The following is a 26,062-nucleotide window of genomic DNA, read 5'->3' on the forward strand; positions in this document are numbered from 1 at the left end:
CAGGTTGACTAGAGAAACAAACCTACGGGTACTCATATGTGCATAAGAGAATTTTATATCAAAGAGTAATTGTATATTAAGAAAACATCCCAGCTCAGTCCAGATCAAGTCCATAAGTCTGATATTAGCCCATATGCCTGATACGAATCTGTAAATTCCTCTTCAGACCCATGAAGTACATGTAGTGATGCCGAATGGAGGAAGATCACAGACCAGTGGGTGGGAAGTTTTGTGGATCCAGTGGTGGTGGAAGCATCTCAGTGGTGACAGGGTCTCCACATGGCTTCTCCAGCTCCAGGGCTCTGGCTCTATCAGTGTAGCTCCATGTGGCTTGTCAGCAGGAAGATGAAGCAGAGAGTGTCTCTTGTCTCCAGGGAGGAATACAGGAGTTCCCAGAATCCACGGGAGAAGGCCATGCCCACATAGAGGCTTCATTGGCTAGGACCTAAATGACAGGCCAGAGTTGACAGGAGATTATGTAACTGCCACAAACATGGACCTCACAATATGCAATCCAAACCAACCTCCTGAGGTATGAGGCTGAGGAGGTGGTGGCTGCTCCAGCCCTATCTGATAGGAGGATTTTTTGCTGGTGTGGATTGAGTCCTTTGGTTTCCTAGGTTCAGTGGGGTTCACAGCTGGCTGACTGACTGCTGCTTGAAGTTCTAGAATCAATTCGTGTGGTTCCGTGCTATAGGGGTCTAGACAAGTTGAGTTTCCCAATATAGTCTCCGTAGACTTGAGAGAGCTGTGTCACGGTTGCCTCCATATGAAAACTGTGTTCAGTATAATGCCTGATGCAATCAGACTGGGCTTTGGGGCTGAGGATGGGGAGCTGTCTTTTAAGGGACCTAGGATGGCGGTGGAAAGCCCCAACAAGATGTGAAATAAGTGCAGACAAGCGTTACACACACAGTGCCGTTATGTTTGGCTCTCGAGTAACCATTGGGCAGGTCAACTCAGACGTCCCAGGGCCACGCTGCAATGCTGACTACATTTCTTATACTGGATGGCCTGTCTCCGAGTGAATGGTTACTCATCAGCGGCCATGGATTTAAAATTCACATTTTCTCCTGACTGAACAATGCAAGAAAGCAAACATAAGGTCTAACCAATCCAATATACCTATACAAAGTGACACTCGAGCCCTGGAGAGCATTGACCCTGACTCTCTCAGGCTGCCGTCCTTCATGGTGGTGGCAGAACCCTGAGGGGCAGCTGGAACAGTGACGATAGAGACACAGGACACGAAAGGCCCAGTCACCATGTGAAAATGGGCCCAAAAGATAGCATTTAATTAGCTACTGCCAAAATGGGTCACAAAATAAGCAAACACAAGAGTAAGATAAGCAAAGCTCATTTAAAAAGGATAACATAAGAAGGATTAAAAAGAGAGAGCATTGTTGAAGAAAGAAGGAAGTGTTCTAAAATGGATTGAGGTGGTCTTTGTACCACTCTTGTTACCATGCTTGAACAACTGAATTGCTTTCTATGTGAATTATATGCCAATGAAACTGTTAGAAAAAAGAGAGAGCGTGCACAAATCACACATTAAACCTAAGATAAATTTAAGGAGTATGGCAAAATTTTACAGTTTTAAAATCAAGAAAATGTATAAATATTAATAATTTATATACACATGTATATATCCATGCACACCTGTTTATACACACATATACATGCATACTAATAGTATACATATATACATGTATATAAATATACTCATATATATGTACACCTACACACATACTTGTTGAAAGACCCAAACCATTACTGCAAAGCCCATTCTGACTTGGGTGACCCCTGTGTTACGGAATAGAACTGTGCTATGCATCTTCAGGGTTGGCATCTTGATGAAAGCCAATGTCAGGGCCCTTCCACAGTCTAAAAACAACAAGGCTCAAAAATAAGAAAGCTTCCATCAGGTATGAGAAATAGAAAGTGACAAGTAATTTAAAAGACGTTTAATTCAAAAGCTAAATATTTACGCACACCTCAATGAAAAATGTTTTCAAAAGATAAGACACATTAAAAACCAAGCTAAAGCAGTTTAGGATGTCAACATAAAAGTGACAGTAGATTACGTTTGAGGTTAACTCTACAGATGAAAAGTTAAAATTATGGCAGTAAAGAGGATTAAAAATAGAAGTTAGTGTGCTTGAATGTGAAAAGTATAAATTATCACAAAATAGGGTAAGTAGCAATTTCAGAGGAACACTTTAATGGAAGGTTGAAGATACAAGAGCTTGGGGGAGACTCAGTGAAGGACAAATTGGTGAGAAGCTGGAAAGGAGACAGTTACTCATGCATTGACCTGGCTGTTTGCCCAAGGACAACCTCTCCTGAGTCAGCCCTGATGAAGGCAGTTGCTGCCTCTCCCCCCCCCCCCCCGCAAGGTGTCTGCGTTTAGCTCTTTCCCATCACAGTGAGGCTTCTTAAATATTATTTGCAATAGCCCAAAGGTTGCAGCAACCAAAGTATTCATCAACAGATGACTGGAGAAACAAAATGTAGTATAAGCATGATGTTTGTTCTTTGCAACCTTTGTATAAAGAAGACTGAAAAAGAATTGATGCATTTGAACTGTGGAGCTGGAGAAGAATACAGAAAGTGCCATCTAGCTCAGAAGCAACCAAGCCCACATGGAAGAAACACACCAGCCTCTGTGACCATGAGCTGTCGAAGGGCTCAGGATTCAGGCATCAAGAAACAAAAAATCATATCAATGTAAATGTGGGTGAGTGCAGAGTGGCGACTCAAAGCCTATTGGTAGCCAACCAGACACCCCCCTTACTGAAGGGTTGTGGGGAGGAGATAAGCCAGTCAGGGTTCAGGGTAGCAATGATGAAACATATAACTTTCCTCTAGTTCTTAAATTCTTCCTCCCCCCATCCCCACTATCATGATCCCAATTCTACCTTACAAATCTGGCTAGACAAGAGGATATACATAGGTACAGATAGCAACTGGACACAGGGAATCCAGGACAGATGACTCCTTTAGGACCAGTGGTGAGAGTGGCCATGCCTGGAGGGTGGAGAGAATGTGAGGTAGAAAGGAGGAACTGATTACAAGAATCTACGTATCGTCTCCTCCCTGGGAGATGGACAGCAGAAAGAAGGTGGGGGAGAGACGTCGGACAGTGTAACATATGACAAAATAATAATTTATGAATGATGTAGGTAGTGGGGAGTGGGGAGGGAGGGGGAAAATGAGCAGCAGATATTAAGGGCTCAAGTAGAAGGCAAATGTTTTGAGAATAATGATGGCAACAAATGTACATATGTTCTTGACCCAATGGATTGTGATAAGAATTGTACAAGCCCCCAATAAAATGAAAAAAAGAAAAAAAAGGACAAACTAATCCGCACTGGAGGAAGTAAGGCCAGAGTGTTCCTTAGAGGCAAGGATGGAGAGATTTTGTCTACATACTTTGGAAATTTGTCAGAAGAGATCAGTCCCCGAGAAAGATCATGCTTGGTAAAGTGGAGGGGCAGTAAAAAGTGTAAGACCCTGAAGAAGATGGATAGACCCAGAGGCTGCAAGAACATAGGAACAATTGTGAGGATGGCCCAGGTCTAGGCGGTGTCTCCTGTTGTGTGTTAGGTTGCTATGGGATGAAACTGACTCATCAACAACCTTTGAGTGGTCGCTGGCTCATGGTACCTCATACCCAATGGAACAAAGTACTGTCCAGCACTGTGGCATCCACATGACCAGCTGTGGACAGGGCTGTTGTGGTCATTATTCAATCATACAGGGAAACAAAGTTCTGATGCATACCATTACACAGATCAACCTTGAAAACATTATTCTAAATAAAATCACCCAGATCCCAAAGCATGAATATTGTATGATCCTGCTTAAATGAAAGATGTCGCATATGCAAACGAGCCCAAAGTTTATTAATGATTACGAAGGGTGCAGGAGGAGGGGAATGAGAGTTATTACTTAAGGAATACTGTTTAGGGTGGTAAACAACTTAAAAATATTTTAAAATCATTTTATTGTGAACTGGGTAAGAGTTTACAGAGCAAATCAGTCTTCCATTCAGCAACTTATCCTCATAGTTTTCCATGTTATTTATTGCAAATTCTCACAATGTATCATCACGTCCCACGTCTTTCCATTCCATTTCCATTGCTTTCCTAATCCTATTGAATGTTGTCCTTACCTTGGGTCAATACTGCCCTTTGATTTCCAATGGTTGATTATTCTAAGGAGGGCATACCTCTTTCGTCTTACCATTTATCGTGCAGACCAATCTTGTTTGGTTGAAAATACAGTCCGAGGGGTGAGCTTAGTCCCAGGCCTGACGAGTGACTAAGATCATGATCTAGAGGATTCCAGCACTCTTCTAGCTGCTGGACAGTCTATGGAGCAGTTTTACTCTCACCCACATGGAGTACAGCAACTGAAACAAACTAACTAACAAAAAACAACTGATTTTTATGCTTCCTGTGTAAGTAGTTCTACATTATAGTACTTAGCTGAGAAGCAAAGAAGTGTAATTCATGGTGCCTGCCTTCAAACAGTGTCTAACCTAGTTGGACACACGTTATTGTTGATGTTATCGTTGATGGTATAATACTTGCTATACTTTTTTTGACTTTACTTAAAAATTATTATTAATTGGGAAGTTGCTTTGATTTTTGAGGAGAGATTTTCATGGCCTTGCATAGACCAAGGAGGTCTTATTAAGGAATTGGGCTTTGAAAAACGGAGAACCATGACATGTGCTATAAAGCAAGTAGTACAGAGAATGTCCAGAAAGAAGGAATAGAGAGTGACCAGGAGCCTGCACATAGAAAGCGGGGACTCCGGAGACTGGGTCAAGCCTGAAGAGAGGTTAGCAGAAGATATAAATATACTGACTGGGTGAGATGACACGGATGCCTCGTCAGGAGAAAAATCATATCCAAAGCTAAAGGAGACACGATCAAGGTCAAGGTGAGGACAGGAGCATTAGATGAGTAGTGAACTAATAGCACAGGAAGGGAGGTGAAGAATGTGATGACGCAAGGTAGTTCAGTATCCAAACCCATGACTAAGGTAAAAATTATGGGATGGGGCACTCCCTCCATGTGGAACCTGTAGGTCTTGTTGAAAGGAGAAAGAAAACAGATTCAGACAGAGGAAGAGTCACCGGACTAGGATGAGGAGTAAGGGACACAGTCATTCTTTGACGAGGGTATGCCCTTGATTCCAAAGACACTTATTGGGCGCCCACTATGACCAAGTACTTAACTGAGTTCATCGCTGTTGTTGGGTCGCATCTGGTCATTTCCATTTCCTAGAGAAACCTACGCGCAGCAACGAAACACTGCCCAGTCCTGCACCATCCTCACAATTGTTCTTACGCTTGAGTCCACAGTTACAGCCACTGTGCCAATCCCTATTGTCCAGGAACGTCCTCTCTTTTGCTGATGCTTTATTTTACTAAGCACGATGTCCTTTTCCAGGGACTGGTTGCTGCTGACATGCACCTGAGACCAAGTCTTGCTCCTTGCCTCCAAGGAGCATTCTGGCTGTACCTCTTCCAAGATAGATTGGTTTGTTCTCTTGGCATTCCATGGTACTTTCAATATTCTTTACCAGCACCATATTTCAGGTACATGGATTCTTCTTTGATCTGCCTTTTTCTTTTAAAAAACATTTATTCCAACAGTTTTATTGGCACATAATTCACATATACAATTGAACAGTTCATTGTTCACTTACATCAAGAGGAGTTGTACAGTCACCATTTCATTGACCTTAGACCCTTCCCCTGCCCCCTCAGCACCCCACGGGCACATCACCTTCAAACTGAGCTGTGAAATCACAATCAGTTCCAGTGCTTCCCCCCGCCTTCTCACAGGCATAGGAGGCAATTGAAAATACCCTGGCTTGGGTCAGGTGCACCCTAGTCCTCAAAGTAACCTCCTTGCTTTTCAACACTTTAAAGACATGTTGTGCAGCAGTTACCCAATGCAATGTGTCATTTTATCTTTTATTTATTTTTTTTGACATTTTAGCTTCTGATAGCTGCTTCCATGAGCATTGATTGTGGGTCTAAGGGAGGCAAAATCCTTGACAACTACATTCCATTCTCTGTTTATCATGATGTTATCTATTGGTCTCGTCGTGGGGACTTTGGTCATCTTTACATTAAATTATAATATATACTCATGGCTGCACCCCTTCATCTTCATCAGCAAGTGCTTCAAGTCCTCTTCGTTTTAAGCAAGCAAGGTTGTGTCACCTGCAGAGTGAAGGTTGTTTATAAGCCTTCATACTTCATTCTTCTTCATCTAATTCAGCTCCTTTAATAATATGCTGCTCAGCATACAGACTGAAGAAGTATGGTGAGAGGATACAACACCTTTCCTGATTTGAAACCAAGTTGTGTGCCCTTGTTGTGTTCATGCAACTGCCTCTTGATCCATGTACAAGCCCCTCATGAGCACAATGAAGTGTCCTGGAATTCCCATTCTTCTCGAGTTTATCCAGTTTGTTATGATCCACACAAGCAGATCCCTTAAACATATGCAAACTTTTTTTTATATTCTTTCATTTGAGCCAAGATCCAGCTGATGTCAACAAATTATACTCCTTGTTCCCTGCGCTCTTCTGACTGGCCTGAACCTCTGGCAGCTTCCTGTCAATGCACTGCTGTAGCTATTGGTGGATGCTCTGCAGCATCATTTTACTTGCAGGTGATGTTAGTGATATTGTTCTATAAGTTGAACACTTATAGAAAAAATAATTCTGTTGGATAATTTTTCTTTGTAATGGGTATAAATATACATTCGATAACATAAAATAACAATAAAAACAATTTATTCTTTTTTTAAAGTTTTGGCTGCAAACTTAAAAAAATTTTTTGTTTTGTTTTAAATAGTTTTATTGGGGCCTAATCTACCGACCATACACTTCATTAGTTCATTCATATCAAGAAGAGCTGCACAATCATCACCACAATCAATTTCAGGACACTTTCTCCTTTCTTGTGCTTCTTGCTATTAGCTCCCCAATTCCCCCCAGCGTCCACTGCCGTCCACCACAGGAGATCATTAATGCAGTTACTGTCTCTCTGGATTCACCCATTCTGGGTTTTATATACTGAAAAACACATTAAAAAACAACAAAAAAAGAAAAAGCTAGCAACAAAATAAAATAGAGAAAACCCTCAATGGAAAAGAGAGCAGAAAATATTAAAAGCTAGAACAAATTTAAAGTGGGTCAAAAGGGAGAGCAAATGATTACATTTTAACACAGGGTGTTAGTAACACACCTACATCTGCCACAATCCACTTTCCCATGCCCTCTACACTCTGCCACCTTGGATGTCAATAACAAGGCTGCTCACCAATCTGGAGCAACCTATTCATAGAGAGCCCTTGACAGCATTCCATACCTGCCCCAAGGCTGTATTGATGTCTTTAACAACCTATGAGTAGGTACTAATGTCATCTACATTTTACTTAATATCATCTACATTTGACGAACGATGAAACTAACACTCAGAAAAGTCAAGCAGCCTGCTTAGGATCATATAATTAGCAAGAGTTGGAGCTGGGATTTGAATCCAGGACTTTGGAGGCTGTGTTTTGTCCACTACATCGTGCTATAGATCATATGGTTTCTGTTTCCAACTATAGAGAGATTACTTGAAAAAGAGGAGACAAATATTTGAAAGACAAGTAGAAGTAGCAATCAGGTCGTATTGGACATATCTGTGGTTGATGGCAATTGCATGACTCCATGGGGGTGGTGGGAGTGACTGGGGGCTCAGCGTCCCCACATAGCATCGCCACCTAGGCATCGTAGTGTGTATCACGAACACCATCACACCGAATTCCTGCCCTTGTCAAGGAGCCTTCTTTCTGTGTGGGGAGGACAGATAGTAAACAAGATGGACTGATGACATATAAAGTGTAGTATGTGGTGACATATGTTGCAGAGTAAAAAACAGGAAAAGTGGTAGAAAGAATTGGGGGCAGGTTTCCAGTTTCATCAGGTGGGCAGACAAGGCCTCAGTGAGAAGGCACAATTTGAGAAACTACCTGGAGGGAGTAAGGAAATGAATCCTGTGGCTATTTAGGGGAAGACCATTAAACACACGAGTGTGTCACCTTCAGGTGGAAGCAAACATACGTGGAGGGTTGATGACGAGAGGGGATGGGTATAACGGGAGGACAGTGAGTAAGGAAGTGGCCAGGAGGCGATGCTGAGAGAGACTAGGCTGAGGTTGGCTACTGTAAGTGTGTGGCAGGGCCTTGTAGTACTGTGGGTCTTGCGTTTACACCATGAGGTGGGAAGCTGCTGGGAACTGTGAGCCAAGAAGTGCCCCAAGCTGGCACATGTTTTTTTTTTTAATCTTTTTATTGGGGCTCATAAAGCTCTTATCAAAATCTGTACATACATCAATTGAGCAAAGCACCCTTATACATTCGTTGCACTCGTCACTCTCATAATTCACCTTCCACTTGGGTTCCTGGAATCAGCTCGGTTTCCCTTTTTTTCCCCCCATCCCCCTCCTTCCCCGATCCCACCCCTGGTCCCTTGATAGTTTATAAATAATTATTATATCTTATCTTACACTCCCCGGCGTCTCCCCTCACCCGCCTCCCCATTGCCCATCTCCCAGAGAGGAGGTTACACATAGATCTCCGAGGTCGGTTCTCCCTTTCTACATGCCCTTCCCTCCTGGTGTCGCCACTTCCACCACTGGTGTTGAGGGGTTCGTCTGTCCTAGATTCCCTGTGCCTCCAGATCCCCACTGCACCGCTGTACATCCTCTGGTATAATAGAAAGCCCAGGAGTAAAATCATCAGCATATAGACAACTGATCTTCGACAAGGGTCCCAAAAACGTCAAGTGGGAAGCAGATGCCCTCTTTAATAAGTGGTGCTGGAAACAATGGATATCCACATGTAGAAAGTTGAAACAAGACGTCTACTTCACCCCATGCACAAGAATACACTCAAGGTGGATCACAGATCTAGAAGTCAAACCCCAAACCATCAGGACCATTAAGGAGGGAATCGGGACTAATCTCAGAGCACTGGCCCAGGGAGCACATAGGCTCACTGCAACAGGGAAGGGGACACACACAGGTGAACTGGAAATCGACAAATGGGATCTAATAAGAAAAAAACACCTGTGCACCTTGAAAGACTTTGCCAAGAGGGTGACAAGGCAACCCACAGACTGGGAGAAGATTTTTAGTAATGACACATCAGACAAAGGGCTCATTACTAAAATCTACAACACCATCGTGACCTGCAAAAAGAGGAAAACAGTTAACCCCTTAAGGAAGTGGGCAAAAGAAATGAGAAGAACTTTCACTAGAGAGGAGATCAATATGGCCAATAAACATATGAGAAAGTGCTCGAAGTCCCTTGCCATAAGAGAAATGCAAATCAAAACAACCATGAGATACCACCTAACACCCCTGAGGCTAGCCCAGATCAGTAAATCAGAGAGCAACAAGTGTTGGAGGGGCTGTGGTGAAGTAGGAACCCTCCTCCACTGCTGGTGGTCGTGCAGATTTGTACAGCCACTGTGGAAAGCAATCTGGCGATACCTAAAGAAAATGGAAATTGATCTACCTTACGACCCAGCCATCCCTCTACTGGGCATATACCCGGTTGAAGCAGCAAATAAAACACGACCAGTCATATGCGCTCCAATGTTTATTGCGGCACAATTCACAATAGCAAAGACTTGGAAACAGCCTAAGTTTCTATCGATAGACGAGTGGATTAGCAAACTTTGGCACATACACACAATGGAGTATTATGCAGCACTGAAAAGCACCGATGAGCACATGAAACACGTTATTTCATGGGAAGAGCTGGAAGGAATTATGTTAAGTGAGGTAAGCCAGACCCAAAGGGACGGGTACAACATGAGTCCCCTGAGGTAAGTACAATCAGCATGACAGAAATAGAAGAATAAACATTCATCCCACAATAAACGGGAGGAAACATGTTTTAAGAGGATCACTCGGCTGCTGTGTTGACAGTAACTTGTAGGACATCAGGGCAGAAGCAGGGACACCAGCTGGAAGGCTAACGCAGTTCTTCAAATGAGTGGTGATGGTGACTTGGACCAGGGAGCTAGTAAGTGAGGCAAAGAGCAGGAGCTGCCACTGGGTGATTTGATGGTGGAACAGACAGTTTCCCATGTGAGCAGGGAGAGGGGCTTGAGTACAGCCCTGAGTTTCAGGACTGGAGGGCCCCAGGAGCTGTCGTGTCCCTCACTTGAATGCCGGTCGAACAGAGTAGACTTTTTTCTTTAGGCCTCGGGTCATGGCTGGGAGTTTATGATTGGGAGAATGAGTGAGTTTGCTTCAACAATTTGCTCCATTAGCAAGTTGTGAATGAGTGGCCTTGGTTGATGTACTAGTAAAGGTTAGCCGGGTGTGCAGAGAATGTTAACATCCTCCAAGAGAATGATTTATCCACTAAAATAGCACAAGGGCAAAGAAGGGTGTGTGTGTGTGTGTGCGCGCGCGCGCGCAGTCCTGTTCATCTTTGTCCTCTGCTAAAATGATTGTTGGAATTATAGTGCTTGCTATACCAAAAGGGTATTTTTCTTATTCCATTTAAAGGCTTTATTTACATTTTGTCAAGCTGTTAACATTCTTTGGTAAATAGTATTTAATTAACTTTTGATTTACTGGATAATTGTCTTGCCAGTACACATATTAGACAGCCTTGCTTGGCACACTCTTAGTACTCAAGTTCCCCAGGCATAAACAGCATGGCGGAAATACCCCTTTCCTTGTCTGTGTTTGTAAGACAATCTCTTTCATGCCAGAGAAGTATTTTGGGAAGTGGATTCACGTCACATTTTGCCCTTATTACAGTTTTAAGTTGTGAGGGGTGTTGGTTTGCCTGGAGGTGTAAAAATAAATCTTATCTTCTTATGCTTATGGGAATACCTGTAACAGAAAAAGTACTTTCTATTCTTGAGTTATATTTTAGGCAATAAACAGATAGGCTAAAATATTTATCATAATTCTAATATTATTTTACTAAAAACATGCTTCTAAAAGAATACCAATTACTCGAGGCTGAGTTCTTCATTTCCAAACACAGATGGGGAAGTCAAACCAAATGTCTTATTGTTGTAATCAGATGATCCTGTAAAATAAACAGAGCATCTTCTCTTTGAAACACAATTATTCAGTTTATTAGATGCAGATGGTAAAGTAAGACTGCAACTGCTCTGCTTATGCTAATAGGCTCTTTGATAAGTATAGTACTGCTCAAAGGACATGGTGAAACAGTATTTATTCCGTGGTTAAAATACACCATCACCTTGGGAAAGTATGGGTTTCACATATGGATAGACTTTTATGTGACTCTCAAGGAATTTTATATCTTTTCTGACAATTTAAAGATGGCAAACTACAATTTGTTTTAGAATTTTACATCACAGAAATGAAGGTAGAAAAATATAATTATAGAGGAACGCTAATGGAGTTGTTTCTTGTGTGTGTGAGTATGTTGACATAAGCCTAGTTAGATAACAAAATATTTTGAACAAAATGGCAACCTTTCTGAACCACTTCCAGTAAGACACACACACCTTTCCTTTCGCCTTTTGGGTATGTGTGTAGGCTAAAGAATTGTTCTCTTAGACAGCTGTAGGTTGGTACTTTCCATTTAGACCAGGTGTCCTCAAACTACGGCCCGTGGGCCACATTCAGTCTGCCGAGGACATATATCCGGCCCGCCAGGTGTTTTTGCCCCATTTGTTTTTTTACTTCAAAATGAGATATGTGAAGTCTCTAAGATACCTGTGGGTTGGTGCTTTCCATTTAGACTATCTCACCAATGTTGTTTTAGGGAATTTATTCACCTTTAAATACGATTTCTAGGGATGGTGAGCATTTGGATGGCATTTTTTGTGTACTGCACATATATTTCCTTTTCCCACTTAAAAAATCATTTTATACAGCTTTTATCACAATCCATACACGCATACATTGTGTCAAGCACAATGTATGTGTTAAATCAGCGTGATTGGGCCAAACCATGCATTTTCCCCATACTACTGTGTCTCCAGTGCTGTCCCCCACCATGGTTCAGTGAGGCATGCCTGTCCTGTGGTGGGGCCGGCACTACGGTCCTACCTGTGCATTGTCTGCTCCAAACAGGAGCATCTTCTTCGGTGCTTGGTGGGCCAGGGTGTCCTCTCCTCCCTCTCCATTCCATTCATTTCCCCCATGTGCTCTAAGCTGATGCTCCCCTCTGCCCACGCTGTAGCCCCACGCTGTAGCCCCACGCTGTAGCCCCAGGCTGTAGCCCCAGGCTGTAGCCCCACGCTGTAGCCCCACGCTGTAGCCCCACGCTGTAGCCCCAGGCTGTAGCCCCACGCTGTCCTTTGAAGTGCATTCTTCTGAGGAGGTTGGGGTCGGCCCTGCAGACCTCTCTATTGGTTCCCTACTACATGCCAGTATGTTGTATTCATGTTTTGGTGCACTGGGTTGAAGCCTGGTCTTTCTCCCCCTCTCCTATGGAGATATAAACAATACCCTCCCCTTGAGTGGGTTAGTACCCTACTCCCCCTCACCCATAATTTTTTTAAAAAATCATTTTATTGGGGGCTCATATAACTCTCAACACAATCCATACATACATCCACTGTGTCAAGCACATTTGTACATTTGTTGCCATCATCATTCTCAAAACATTTGCTTTCTACTTGAGCCCTTGGTATCAGCTCTTCATTTTTCCCCTCCCTCCCCGCACCTCCATGAACCCTTCATACTTTATAGATTATTATTTTGTCATGTCTTATACTGTCAGCTGTCTCCCTTTACCCACTTTTCTTTTGTCCATCTCCCAGAGAGGGGGTTATATATAGATCCTTATAATCGGTTCTCCCTTTCTACCCCACCTTTGATCAACCTGGTATCTCCACTCTCACCACTGGTCCTGAGGAGTTCATCTGTCCTGGATTCCCTGTGTTTCCAGTTCCTATCTGTGCCAGTGTACATCCTCTGGTGTAGCCGGATTTATAAGGTGGAATTGCGATCATGATAGTGGTGGGGAGGAAGCATTAAAGAACTAGAGGAAAGTTGTATGTTTCATTGCTGCTACACTGCAACCTGACTGGCTCATCTCTTCCCTGCGACCCTTCTGTAAGGGAGTGTCCAGTTGCCTGCAAATGGGCTTTGAGTATCCACTCTGCATTCCCCCTCATTCACATTGATATGATTTTTTTGGTTCTTTGATGCCCAATACCTGATCCCATCGACACCTTGTGATTACATAGGCTTATGTGCTTCTTCCATGTGGGCTTTGTTGCTTCTCACCTATATGGCTGCTTGTTTATTTTTAAGCCTTTAAGACCCCAGATGCTCTATCTTTTAATAGCTGGGTACCATCTGCTTTCTTCACCACATTTGCTTATGCACCCATTTTGTCTTCGGCATTCATGTAGGGAAGATGAGCATCATGGAATGCCAGTTTAATAGAACAAAGTATTCTTGCATTGAGGGAATACTTGAGTGGAAGGCCAATGTCCATCTTAATACTAAACCAAAAATATATGCACATAGATCTATTTCCCCATCATCATATATAAATATATTTCCATATGCACATGACTATATTGAGACCTACATAAATGCTTTTTGCCTCCTAGTTCTTTCCTCTATTTCCTTTGACTTTCCTCTTATCCCACTAGCATGCTCAGCCTTCATTTGGGTTTCAGTAATTCCTCTCTGTTACATTGCCCTTGATCAAGCCCTTCTAGGCCTCTTAGACTCTCCTCTGTACTGATTTTGGATCATTTGTTCCCTTGTTCCCTGGATTTGTTGACATCCCTTCCTTTCCCCCTCCTCTCCCTCTCTCATGTCCCCCAGAAACGTCTGTCCCATTGCCTTTTCCTCTGGGTTGTCTATCCCGTCTATCTTATCTAGATAGACCTGCAGAGATAATAATATGCACAAAAACAAGATAGAGCAAAACAAGAACAACAAAAAACAATGACAAAGAAAGAGAAAAGCCTGTAAATAGTTCAAGGTCTGTTTGTTGAATTTTAGGTGTGTTTTCCGGTTGAGTCCGGTGGGGTGCCAAGCCCTGGCCCCAAAGTCTATTTTTGGTATTCCCTCGGTACTTCCATGCTCTGATCCCCTTGCTGTTTTGTTGCACGCCATTAGTGTTTTGCCTCAGTGTGGTAGGGTCAGATTGGGCACCATTCCCACACCGTGTCTCCAGTGTTGTCCCCATAGGGCTGTGGGTCAGTGAGGGATGTCATGTCTCATAGTGGGGCCGGCCATATGGTTCTCTCTGTGCATTGGCTACTTGGAGCAGGAGTATCGTCTTCAAGACCTGGTGGGCCAGGATGTGCTCCACTCTCTCTTCCTCCCCCTTCATTTGTTCCCATGTACTCTAATCAGACATGTCCCTCTTCCTGAGCTGTAGCTTCAGTGCTGTCATCTGAAGCAAATTCTTTGGGTGGGGTGTGGGGGCGACTGTCCAAGTAGTTGGGATTGGGGCCGGCCCCTTATTGTGTTCCCTCTTTCTTTCCTATCTGTATCCCTGGATTGGCTGCCATCTGTATTCCTAGATTGAACTTGGCCCTGCCATAGCTGTTGGACCTCACCCCAGGGATGTATGTATATTGTAGCTTTTACTCTTTGCCCTCTCCCCCCCCCCCCATTTTTTAAAATTTGCCTCAGTGGAATGTTCCCTCTTTCATCCCTCATCCTTGCTATTAAAATGTGATCCTTTCTTTGGTTAGGTTTGCTAGCGATCTGTTGATTCTGTTTATCCTTTCAAAGGACCAACTTTAGCAGCATTAATGTTTCCCATAGTTTTCTTATGTTCCCTCTCCTGAATCTCAGCCCTGATTTTTATTAATTCTTTTCTTTTGATATTAGTAGGATTGTCTTGTTGACTCTGCTCTAGCTGCTGTAAAGTTTGTGCCAGTGTATCAATTATAAGTCTTTCTTTCTTTTTCCTGTATGAAACCTCCTCTGAATACTGCCTGTTGCTGTGTCCCATAAGTTTTGGTATATTGTGTTATCATTCTCTTTGGTTTCTAGAAATTTCCTTATTTCATATCTGATCTGGGCCAGTACACACTCCTCTTAAAACAGAGAGTTACTCATCCTCCAATTGTTTGCCTTTGTTTTCTGCATCTTCCTTTTGTTGATTTCTAGCCTTATTGCTCAGTAGTCAGATATAGAGGTCTGCATGATATCAATGTGTTTAAATTTATGTAGATTGGATTTATGCTCCAGAATGTGGTCTATCTTTGAATATGTGCCATGTGGACTAGAAAAGAAGGTGAATTTTTTTTGTATTTGGATGAAAAGCTCTGTAAATATTTATCGGGTCAAATTGTCTAATTGTAGTGTTTAGATCTGTAGTCTCCTTGTTTAATTTCTTTCCCCATTATCTCTATTTTTCAGAGAGCAGTGTATTGAAGTCACCTACTATAATCGTTGAGGCTGTGATTTCTTTTTTCTTCTTTTGGAGTGTTTGGTTGACGTATTCAGTGGGCCCCTCATTCGGGGAATATGTATTTAAAATGCTTAGTGGTCCTTTGTCTACCATACTCTGAGCATTATGTAGTATCCCTCCTTATCTCTTTTTATGGTTTGCACTTTGAGGTCAATTTTATCCAACATTAGAATTGCAACCCCTACTTCTTTTGAATTGCTGTTTGCTTGGTATGTTTTTCTCCAGCCTTTGATTATCAGCCCATTTTTGTCTGTAGTCTTGAGATGTGTCTCCTGTAGGCAGCAGATTGATGGGGTATGTTGTCTAAGCCACTCTGCTACCCTCAGCCTTTTAATGTCTGAGTTCAGGCCATTGATATTCACGGTTATTATTTCCATCTGCAGACTCTGTGATGTCATTCTATACTTTTTGTGGTGGGTGCTTTCCTACCTCTACAACTCTTATCACAATCCATACATTAATCCATAGTCATGCACATTTGTATATTTGTTGCCATCATCATTTTCAAAACCTTTTCTTTCTGTTTGAGCCCTTGGTATCAGCTCCTCATTTTTATCCCTCCCTCCCGAACTCTTGATAATTTATAAATTATTTTTTCATGTTTTTCCCTGACCGATGTCTCCCTGCACCCACTTTTCTGTTGACTGTCCCCCCCCCCAGGGAGGGGGTTATATGTAGATCATTGTGATCGGTTCCTCCTTTCTCCCCATATCTTTCCCTTACCCTCTGGTATCGCTACTCTCAATATTGGTACTGAGGGATTTATCTGTCCTGGATTCCCTGTTTCCAGCTTTTATCTGTACCAGTGTATACTCTATGATCTAGCCAGATTTGTAAGGTAGAATAGGGGTAATGACAATGGGCGGTGAAAGCATTAAAGAACTAGAAGAAGGTTGTATGTTTCATTGGTGGTTTACTGCACCTGACTGGCTCGTCTCCTCCTTGTGGTCCTTTTGTAAGTGTAATTCCAATTGTTTACAGATGGTCTTTGGGTCGCCACTCCTCACTCCCCCTCATTCACATTAATATGATTTTTTGTTCTGGGTCTTTGATACTTGCTACCTGATCCCATCGATGGCTCATGATCACACAGGTTGGTGTACTTCTTCCATGTGGGCTTTGTTGCTTCTCAGCTAGATGGCCACTTGTTTATCTTCAAGCCTTTAAGACCCCAGATGCTATATTTTTTGATAGCAGGGCACCATTAGCTTTCTTCACCACATTTGCTCATGCACCCATGTTGCATTGACGGAGTGCTTGAGTAGAGGCCCAATGTCCATCTGCTTCCTTAATACTTAGCATATAAATATTTGTATATTGATGTATTTTACTACTGTTATAGATAAATATATTTAAATATGTACATAACCTGTATTTAGCCCTTTATAAATAGCCTTTGCCTCATTGTTCTTTCTCTATTTCCTTTTACTTTCCTTTTGTCCCACTATCAGATTGAGCCTTCTAGCGGGTTTCAGTAATTCCTCTCAGCTACACTGACTTTGATCAAGCCTCACCAGGCATCATATGCCCTCCTCATTATCGATTTTAGATCACTTGTTATTCCCTTGTCCCTGGGTTGGTTAACATCCCTTTCCTTACCCCTGTCTCCCTCTCTCCTGTGTCCTTTCAGAACTGTCGACCCATTGTATTCTCCTCTGGATTGTTCAGCTTACCTATCTTATCTAGATAGACATGTAGAGAAAATAATAAGCACAAAAGAAATACAAAGCAAAAGAACACAACAACAACAACAAAACCCCAAACCAAAACAGCATCAACAACCATAAAAGGAAAACCTATAAATATTTCCAGGTCTATTTGTTGACCTTTAGCAGTGTTTGCCAGTCAAATCTGATTGGGTGCTACGCCCTGGCCCCAAAGTCTGTTTTTGGTGCTCCCCAGGCACTTAATTGCTTTGCTCCTCTTGCTGCTCTGTTACACGCCCTTAGTTTTTCACCCTGGTGTAGGTGGTCAGATTTGGCATAGTTCCCACACTGTGCCTCCAGTGTCGTTCCTCAGAGCACTAAGGGTCAGTGAGGGATGTTGAGTTTCGTGGTGGGGCCGGCCCTATGGTCCTTCTGTGTATTGGCTGCTCTGAACAGAAATATTGTCCTCAGGGCTTGGTGGGCCAGGATATGTTCCATTCTCTCTCCTTCCCTCTTCATTTGCTCCTGTGTGCCCTAATCAGATGCACCCCTATTTCTGAACTGTAACTTCAGTGTTATCCTCTGAAGTGAATTCTTTTGGTTGGAGGGCAGGCTGTCCACATAGTTGGAATTGGGGCCGGCCCCTCAGACCCTGCTTCCTGCCAGTAGATTTTATTCATGTCTTGCCTTTGCCCACTTTTGAACTGGATTGTTCATCATTTTCTTATTGAGGTGATACAGTTATGTATAGATTTTAGAGATTCGTTCTTTGTCTAATGGGTCCCTCTCTATGGGTTCCCTTTTTATTCTTTCGATTAACTCTTTTAATGCATGTGTTTTTTTTTTACTAGGTCCCTGTGATCATTTTCTTGTACTCTGTGTACTTCCCTTATTATATTTGCTAGTGGCCTGTTCCCTACAATAGGGCCCCTAAAGTTTTCCTTGTTTTCTCATTGATGGTCTTTATGGCTCTGGGAATTACGTTTAGGGCTTTGGTTCATCTTGAGTTCATTTTTGTTTGTAGGTTGAGTCCTATTTTGTTTTTCCACAAATGGAGATCTGATTTTGCCAGTACCATTTTTTTAAAAAGCTGATCTTTTTCCCATTTAATGTTTATTCCCTCCTTTATTGAAGATCAGTTGTCTGTGTTGGATTCCTCAATTAACAATAAATAAAATGTATTGCAAGAGCTTTGATTTTAAATTGGTGGTTTGAAAATATATTGATTTGAAGGCAATGCAAGCAGCTTTGCCAGTTCAACTGAATCTGGTTCTGTGATCTTCCAACTAGGACAAATGATATCTACTCTATTTTCTTAGTTAGAACTTCCCTTTCACCTTCTCTTGGTTATGTAGTGGGTTCCTCATTCACTAACATGGGTCTCTAATTTACTTTCATCAATTAGAATTTAGCAAGTCTTGGTTATAGACTGAACATTTATATTAAGAAACAAAACAAAAGCAATAAAAAGTGAAAATGATTCTGATGCCCCATGAGGATAACAGCTTATAGTTGAAGGAGTGGCAAAGTTTGAAACTCAAAGGTTAACGTGGGAACCTTCAAGTTCCCCACTGTTACTTGTAAGTTGTTACTTGGATTTAGCTGTGCCATATCTATGACATGAGAGTGAAGTTAGAGAGCTAATGAGACTTAAAACATTGCTGTACATCATATTGTCCCTCCTTTCTTTCTAGCCATCATGTATGTCATGGGAGCACTTGGTCCTGCAGTGGGATATTTACTAGGTGGACTTCTTATTGGCTTTTATGTTGACCCCAGCAGTCCTGTTCACATTGACCAGAATGACCCTCGTTTCATTGGAAACTGGTAAGAATTCTTTTTAATACTTTTCATGCCACTTATTACTTATCATAGACTTATAGTACTGTAGTAATTGCAATAAAATTTACCAAGTGAGGAAATGAAAAACAGTTAAGAATAATTGAGAAGAGTGTAGTAGACAGAATAATAACTCTTAAATACATCTACATCAAATCCTCAGGATCTCTGAATCTTACCTTAAATGACAAAAGGGACTTTGCCAAAGTGACTCAGGATTTTGAGTTAGGGAGGTTGTCCTCGATCACCCAGGTGGACCCAGTGGAATCACAAGGCAAGAAGGAGCAGGAGCGTCAAAAGGGGCTGTGGTGAAGGGCACAGAAACTGCAGTGACCTGCTGTTAGATGAAGGAAGAGGCTCCGAGTCAAAGAGTGCAGGTAGACTCCAGAATTTAGAAGGGCAAGGAAAGGAATTCTTCCTTAGAGCACCAGAAGAGAGGCTGACCTATAGCCTATTTTAGTCTTCTGGCCACTAGGTCTATAAAATAATAAGCTTGCATTGTTTTAAGCTACTTGTGTGTGTGGTAATTTGTTACAGCAGCGATAAGAAACTTACAAAAGATTTAATAAATCGCTTTAATTTATCATCTTTTATTTATTTATTTAATTTGTAATCTTTAGAGTTGGGATGTTCTTTAGTATGTGGGTACTTTACTTTAATCATACATTTCATTATTTTCTCTGTGCCTTTAAAAATATTTCCTGCCCAATTCTTTATTATATTTGGATTTCTGTTTTGTGCACATTCCCTTGCTGCCCAGAATTTTAGCCCAGCCTTTTTATAGTTGTTTTCTTGGGAAATCACTTTTAATGGTAGTATTTTATTTCCCCACCTGTGCTGTGGATTCACTTGTTTATTCTCTCTTTTGACTTTAATTGTCCTACAAAGTAAGTAATGATTAGGGTGCATTATTTATCAGGATAATCAGGGAAGTGGTGGAGTTTTTTACAATTCTCAATGAGAACATACATTAGTTTCTTTCTGGTTGCAAGCACGGACTGAAAGTAAAAGTGTTGACTTCCTTTCACATGGTTACACACTGATAAGAAAAATTACATCTTATGACAAAGAATACTTCATATTGAACATTATATGTCAAGTACTGACTTTTTAAGTTTCATAGAGCACTTGGATTCTCTCTGCATTTCATTGTAAGATATCAGCCTGATTTCTCTAAGTTGATGTGAATTACGTTTAACATTAATTTTATTAGTTAAATTGATTGTTCACTTCTCATTTTCATAAACATGCCCTGGGAAGATAGCAGTGCTAAGAGCTACGAAAGACTAGCCTGGTAGAACTTTCAAATTAGCAGGGAGGAAGGTCCCCTGTCAGAGTTATAGAGTAGTTATAGTTACACAGGAGTCTTAAATTCTTGTCTAATTGTGAAATTTTGGTTTTTGCTGTTTTCTTTCCAGTTCCGAATTAAACCAGAATAATAATGATTTTACTGTCATAACACAAGTTTATTAAAATAAGCCTAAGAACATGTGTCCTGTATAAAGGTCCATGGGAAGAGCATGGAAATCAGAGAACATCTTAAGTGAGGGAGAAATGCCAGGAGGGCCATCTCAAGGACAAGGAGACGACAGAGGGAGGAGCCTTCATGTTACAAGTCATTATATTGTCTTTAAAGGTTTTATAGTTGACAGCAGTCCAACTGAGAGCAAAATGGAATGATTAGGGATGCAGACCCGGGGATCATAGTCTCTGCGATTAGAGGAAATCACTCCTCTTTTTCTCAAATTAAAACAAAACTTCCATAAGATTGCTATGAGGAATGCATGCATTTCTATCTGTGGAGCTCTAAATAGTTCCCACTTCAAAGTATGTTTAAATTAGTACACAAGTAATTTTCCTACAAATGACAGAGGTTGATGATATAGAAATATAAGTAGGAATCTGTTTAAAAATTGAGGAGCACTGTTTCTGATAAACTTCTTCCCCCCCAAACAGTGACATGATTATTTGAGATCATCTTATTTTATACAATGTCCAGCAGTAGTTATTGATTTTATGTTGTGTTGGGCTGGGTTGTCTAGAGAAACAAAACCAGTGACACTCATATATGCATAAGAAGGATCTTTATAACAAGAAGTCACTTAATATCAAGTATCCATCCATCCCAGTTCAACTCAAGGCCATGGTCTGATGCTAGTGAGATCCCTCTTCAGCCTCACATAGTCAAAGGCCAAGACAGAAAGGAGACACAGATGCACGGAGAACCCAGGCTGGTGGGTGCAGCGTTTTGGCAAGGCACTGATAGCTCCCACATAGATTCCCAGGGTAAGCAGCCTACAAGGCCAACACAGAGTCCCCAGCAAGTCGAGTCCCCTGAAGGCAAACACAGAGTCCTAGCAAAGAGAGAGGATGAAGAAGCAGAGAGAGGTGAGAAGTTCCCACTGTCTCTCTTATCAAAAAGGCCACAATCCCAAGGAGGCCTCCATCAGGCTGTAATCTGATTGATCGGGGGACTCCACAGTTTTATGCATGTGTAAGTTGTCTCAAATCCAACCGCCACATGTGTATATGTTGAAAGAGTGAGGAAGGAAGGAATCATTTGTTTGTTCATTAGTACTAATTGGCTGCTTCCTAAGAGCTTTAAAAATATCCCCCGTACCTTAGAGCAAACGTATTGTTATCGTTAGATGTCACCAAGTTGGTTCTGATTCATTTCAACCCTACTTAAACGGAACGGACGCATGCACTGTATGTGTAGTGATTAATATTATGCCCATTGTGACAGTGGGGAAATTAATGCTTTGAGAGTTGTATAGCTTGCCTAAAGCCTCACGGAGTTCGTAAACCACTACTAATGAACTGATTCCCATTCAGAGTGACCCTACAGACGGTTTCCGAGGCTGTAATTCTTTATGGGAGCAGATAACCTCCTTTCTCTCCTGCAGGACAATAGTGGATTTGAACAGCCAACCCTTTGGATAGCAGTTTAATTCTTACCCAACAGCATCACCAGCGTTGACTTCAGGGCCTCACTCTTAGACAGTAAGCTTACCTGACCCTTCTTAGTGAGCGGTCTGAGAGTACTGCTTCATAAAAGGGATGTAAGTACTCTCATTTTTCAGTGTTTGCTATTACTGATGTGCCTTTCCCCGATCCTACACTGTACACTTGCTTGTCTCACTTGCCTTTTCTCAGCGTCCTTTTTAGTCACCGTCATTTTGTCTTGTGATGCTACGGGAGACAGGTGAAGGGTGTAGGCCTGTTTTCTCGGCTTCAGAATTACTCCAAACCATAGACTTGGATAATATTTTTGCAAAGTTGCCATATTCTTCCCCTTCTTGTGTCATTTACTCTCACTTTTGACTCTTATACCGAGTTGTAGTCTCAGAAACCCACAGCGGCAATTCTGTCCTGTCCTGTAGGGTCATTAGGAGTGGACATTGACTCGGTGGCAGTGAGTGAGTGGTATGCTTGGAGTAAGTGGTTCAGAGACGATAGGCATCCAGGCATGTCTTATGCTGCACTTCCTGCACCGTTTTGGAGAGAGCCATGTCAGTCTAGGGGCCTGATGGGGGTTCGGAGGACGTGAAAGCAGAGTCTTTAGAAAGAGATTCAAGAGCAGTAGATGACCAGGGCCTCAGGAATGTGGCAAGTGTTAAAGGGCGCAGATGTTCTGGAAAAGGTGTTCCCTGAGGACAGATTCCGTTTTCCCCTTTCTTTTTCAGTTTAAAAAATTTACCTAATTCTCCTCATTTATTCATCAAATTTATTGAGTACCTAATCTGTGTCAGGCACTGGGTTTGTGATTTTATTCTGAAGAACTGAGATTGCTAGAAGTCTGCACTTAGCAGAATACATTGTAAAAAAATTACCTTAAAAGCTCTGTTTCATAGAACTTCAATATCTTGGAAAATGGTGCACATGATTATTAATAACTGGCCTGAGGAACAATTCTCTCAACTGAACCGGGCCTTTTTGTGGCTGAGAACAGCACTTGAGTGGGAACGCTTTTATTTTTGCATGAATTCTCACTTTGTAAAGGATCTCTCTTCTTTAGGGTTGAATTCGACGTTAGTGCTTGAAATATTGATTACATTCCAATTACGTCTGATGGGGAACAGAGAATGAAGTCTGTACATTTATTAACTTTGAAGCTTTAAGGGCAGGATTTCAAGAAGAATCCTAGTTGGAGTGTGGTAACCCTATTAGGTCAACCAGGAACCTGTATTTGCTAGGAGTGAATTGAAAGGGAACTGAAGAATTATTCTGTGGGGAAGTATTCAGGCAAGAAACCCAAAGCCCTACACATGACTTTCATGCAAGACTAGGATTTGAGATCTATTCTGTTTTCACTCCATAGCTCTCTGCAGCATGACGGCTTTAGATGGAGTCAAAGGCAGAATCTCAGTTTTCTACAGCTCCACGTCCCACCTGTGCTAAGAAACTTTCTGGGACACAAAAATCTCCCTTCTCTGAAGTTTTGTAAAATTCATAGTCTGTGCTATATGAATTAACACTTATTTACATTCTTGAATTCCTGAAGATAGTTTTAAAATTTTTTCCACTAGAAGATAAATTCTTGAAGACAAGGTTCAAGTCCAGAGGCCTTCGGTGGTGCTCAAGGTTGGTTAAGAACTCCGAAAACTCACTGCCATTGAGTCAATGTTGACTCATCCTGACCCTGGAGGATAGGGCAGCACTGGCCCCGTGAGTTTCTGAGACCACATGCTTTACAGGAGCGAGTCACATCTTTCTCCCTCAGAGCTGGCTGGTGGTTTCCAACTGCCGAGCTTGTGGTTAACAGCCCAACACAAAACCACAACGCCACCAGGGTGCCATGGTTGGGTTAAGTACTGTGATCACCATGTCAATGCATTCTTAAGTGTCTGACGCAAAATATTCTCAGCACTTTTAAATACACACTGCACAGGCCATGAAGGTGTTCCTCTAAAAGGAAGTCTCTAATACTGGTTCAGGAGGTTTGTTACAGAGTCTGTGTGAGTTTTGTTGATTAAGATAAGATTTAGTGATTTCTTCTGAAATGCACTGTCACCATTTCTGAGTGCTCCTATAAAACAACGGCTAGCTGAGGGTGACTTTAAAGAATAGAAATGAGCTTCCTCACATGTTTGGAGGTTAAAAGTCTAAATCTGGGCACTGCTGTGTTGAGTTTTCTCTACTGCTGGCCCGAGGTCTTCCTCAGGAAATCCTTGCACGGTACCCGTCTTTGTGAAAATCAGAGATCACCAGGGTTAGGAGGTGCTCTCCGTTGTTCCTCCTTGGCATCTTTGTGAAAGATGTGTGTGTCGCATTGCGTTACTCTGAGAGGACACAGTGGAACAGCTGCCTCGGTTTCTAAGGCTGGCTTCAGACGGCCTCATCTTCTCTCAAGGACCGACTGGTGGGTTTCAGCCCCAGACCTCGTGATCCCCAGTCCGCTGGGTCACTCACGACACCGCTAGGGCTCCTTAACCTTGGGTGTAGGGGTTAGGATTTCAACACATATTTTTGGAAGACACAGTTCAACCATACAACACACATGTATCAGGCTTGAACTAACATGTAAGAGCTCACAAGTACTTGGAGTGAAATTCTAATCAGGCTGCTGGTTACAATATTTATCTGTCATCGTGCTAGCGTGATGATTAGATAGCTCTCTCATTTGCGCCACAGGAAGAAAGAGACCCTTCATTTTCTTAGCTTGCCCAACTTTGTACCGCTTTACGGTGAAAGGTAAGATGTGTGCTTTTGTTGGTCACTGGCGAATGTCGTCACTGCAAAAACTCTGCTTTGCTCGTTGGCTTGCCCAGGCAGTATCAAGCCGTAAGTGCCGTTCACATGTCCCCATTTTCCAGGTGGAGCGGATTCCTCCTTTGTGCCGTTGCAATGTTTCTCGTGATATTCCCAATGTTTACTTTTCCACAAAAGCTTCCGCCTCGGCAGAAGAAAAAGAAAAAGAAAAAGCACTCTGACGGCGTGGCTAGCGATGATGACATCCTGAAGGAGAAGCCAAGCAATATTGAACAAGCAGACAAAAAAGTTTCCTCTATAGGATTTGGAAAGAATGTCAAAGGTAAAGTCGATCTTTAATCCGTGTGTGTGTGTGTGTGTGTGTGTGTGTGTGTCTCCCTGATCAGCGCCACCACCAACTGTTACAGGTGGTTCGGCGATAAGTACTGAAAGGAAGAATACCTGTGGAGAGATTTCCCAGAAATTTCAGAGTTATTTTATGTCTGTTTTATATAATAATAAGAACAGTACATTTGGCTCATATTTCATAGGTTCTTTACAAAAATTGCATGATCTTGAATGCATACTGCACAAGTATCAGTCCCTAACAGACTGTAAACCATTTATGATTTTATATCATTTATAATTTTAAAATGATAATGAAAACATTCCTCCTTAATCACAAATAGTCTGAGAAACACTGATTTAGAGCAGAAAGATGCAGATGCTTATATCTATATGGTAGTTAGAGATGTCTAGTTTTAAATAGTCATTGTGCTGTATCACAGATAGTTTGTTTGAGGGAGCAGTGTGATCCGGTCTTATCTAACTGTAAACCGTCCTCTGGAAAGGAGGCTTATTCAACATTGCATCTACTGAATGCTTGCTGGTGGCCAGGAGAGGAGGGTAGCCAATGCTGGGCCTCTTACACTCAATATAAAGCACTAAGAAAGTTGTGATTGCCCAATTGTTTCATTTTCATTTCTGTCTAAATAATAAAGATTCTATTAAAACTAGATTGGACAATATCAAATGTTAAATGACTCTTAATCAGGTATTTTTGTATACTGTCAAATATGATATCTGAATAGTAATGAATCTCTTTAATCCAAGAAACCTATAATAAGTACTACATTTCCATTAACTTCAGTCCTGTTTATTGCATTCCCAGGGCTGATTTTCATATGTTCTCTGAAGCATAATGTAGACCAAGTCAGGGTTATTTTAGGTAAAATTTGCTTGGGCATATTATAATCTCTCTTTGACTATATACCCAGCCAAGACTTAGAGCTAGGTTACTAATAATATGTCATGAACCTCCTCCTATGACTTAAGAACTATTTTAGATTGGATTATTCAAAACAAACAAAGCAAAATAATATTTGTTCAAAGCTCGTGAGATGACATTTCATT

The 26,062-nt window shown here is 41.8% G+C and overlaps 1 protein-coding gene across 2 annotated transcripts in view; it reads left to right on the forward strand.

The window, feature by feature from the left end:
* The window catches only part of SLCO5A1 (solute carrier organic anion transporter family member 5A1), a 167,261-nt gene that overhangs the window by 45,591 nt on the left and 95,608 nt on the right, over positions 1-26,062 (forward strand). For both annotated transcript variants that reach the window (XM_075550657.1, XM_075550658.1), the window contains exons 2-3: positions 18,814-18,946; positions 24,775-24,992. In XM_075550657.1, coding sequence (XP_075406772.1) covers positions 18,814-18,946; positions 24,775-24,992 — 351 coding nt within the window. The remainder of the gene's footprint in view (positions 1-18,813; positions 18,947-24,774; positions 24,993-26,062) is intronic.

This window comes from Tenrec ecaudatus, chromosome 5 (assembly GCF_050624435.1).
Source record: "Tenrec ecaudatus isolate mTenEca1 chromosome 5, mTenEca1.hap1, whole genome shotgun sequence".
In the NCBI taxonomy this organism is placed as follows: Eukaryota; Metazoa; Chordata; class Mammalia; order Afrosoricida; family Tenrecidae; genus Tenrec; species Tenrec ecaudatus.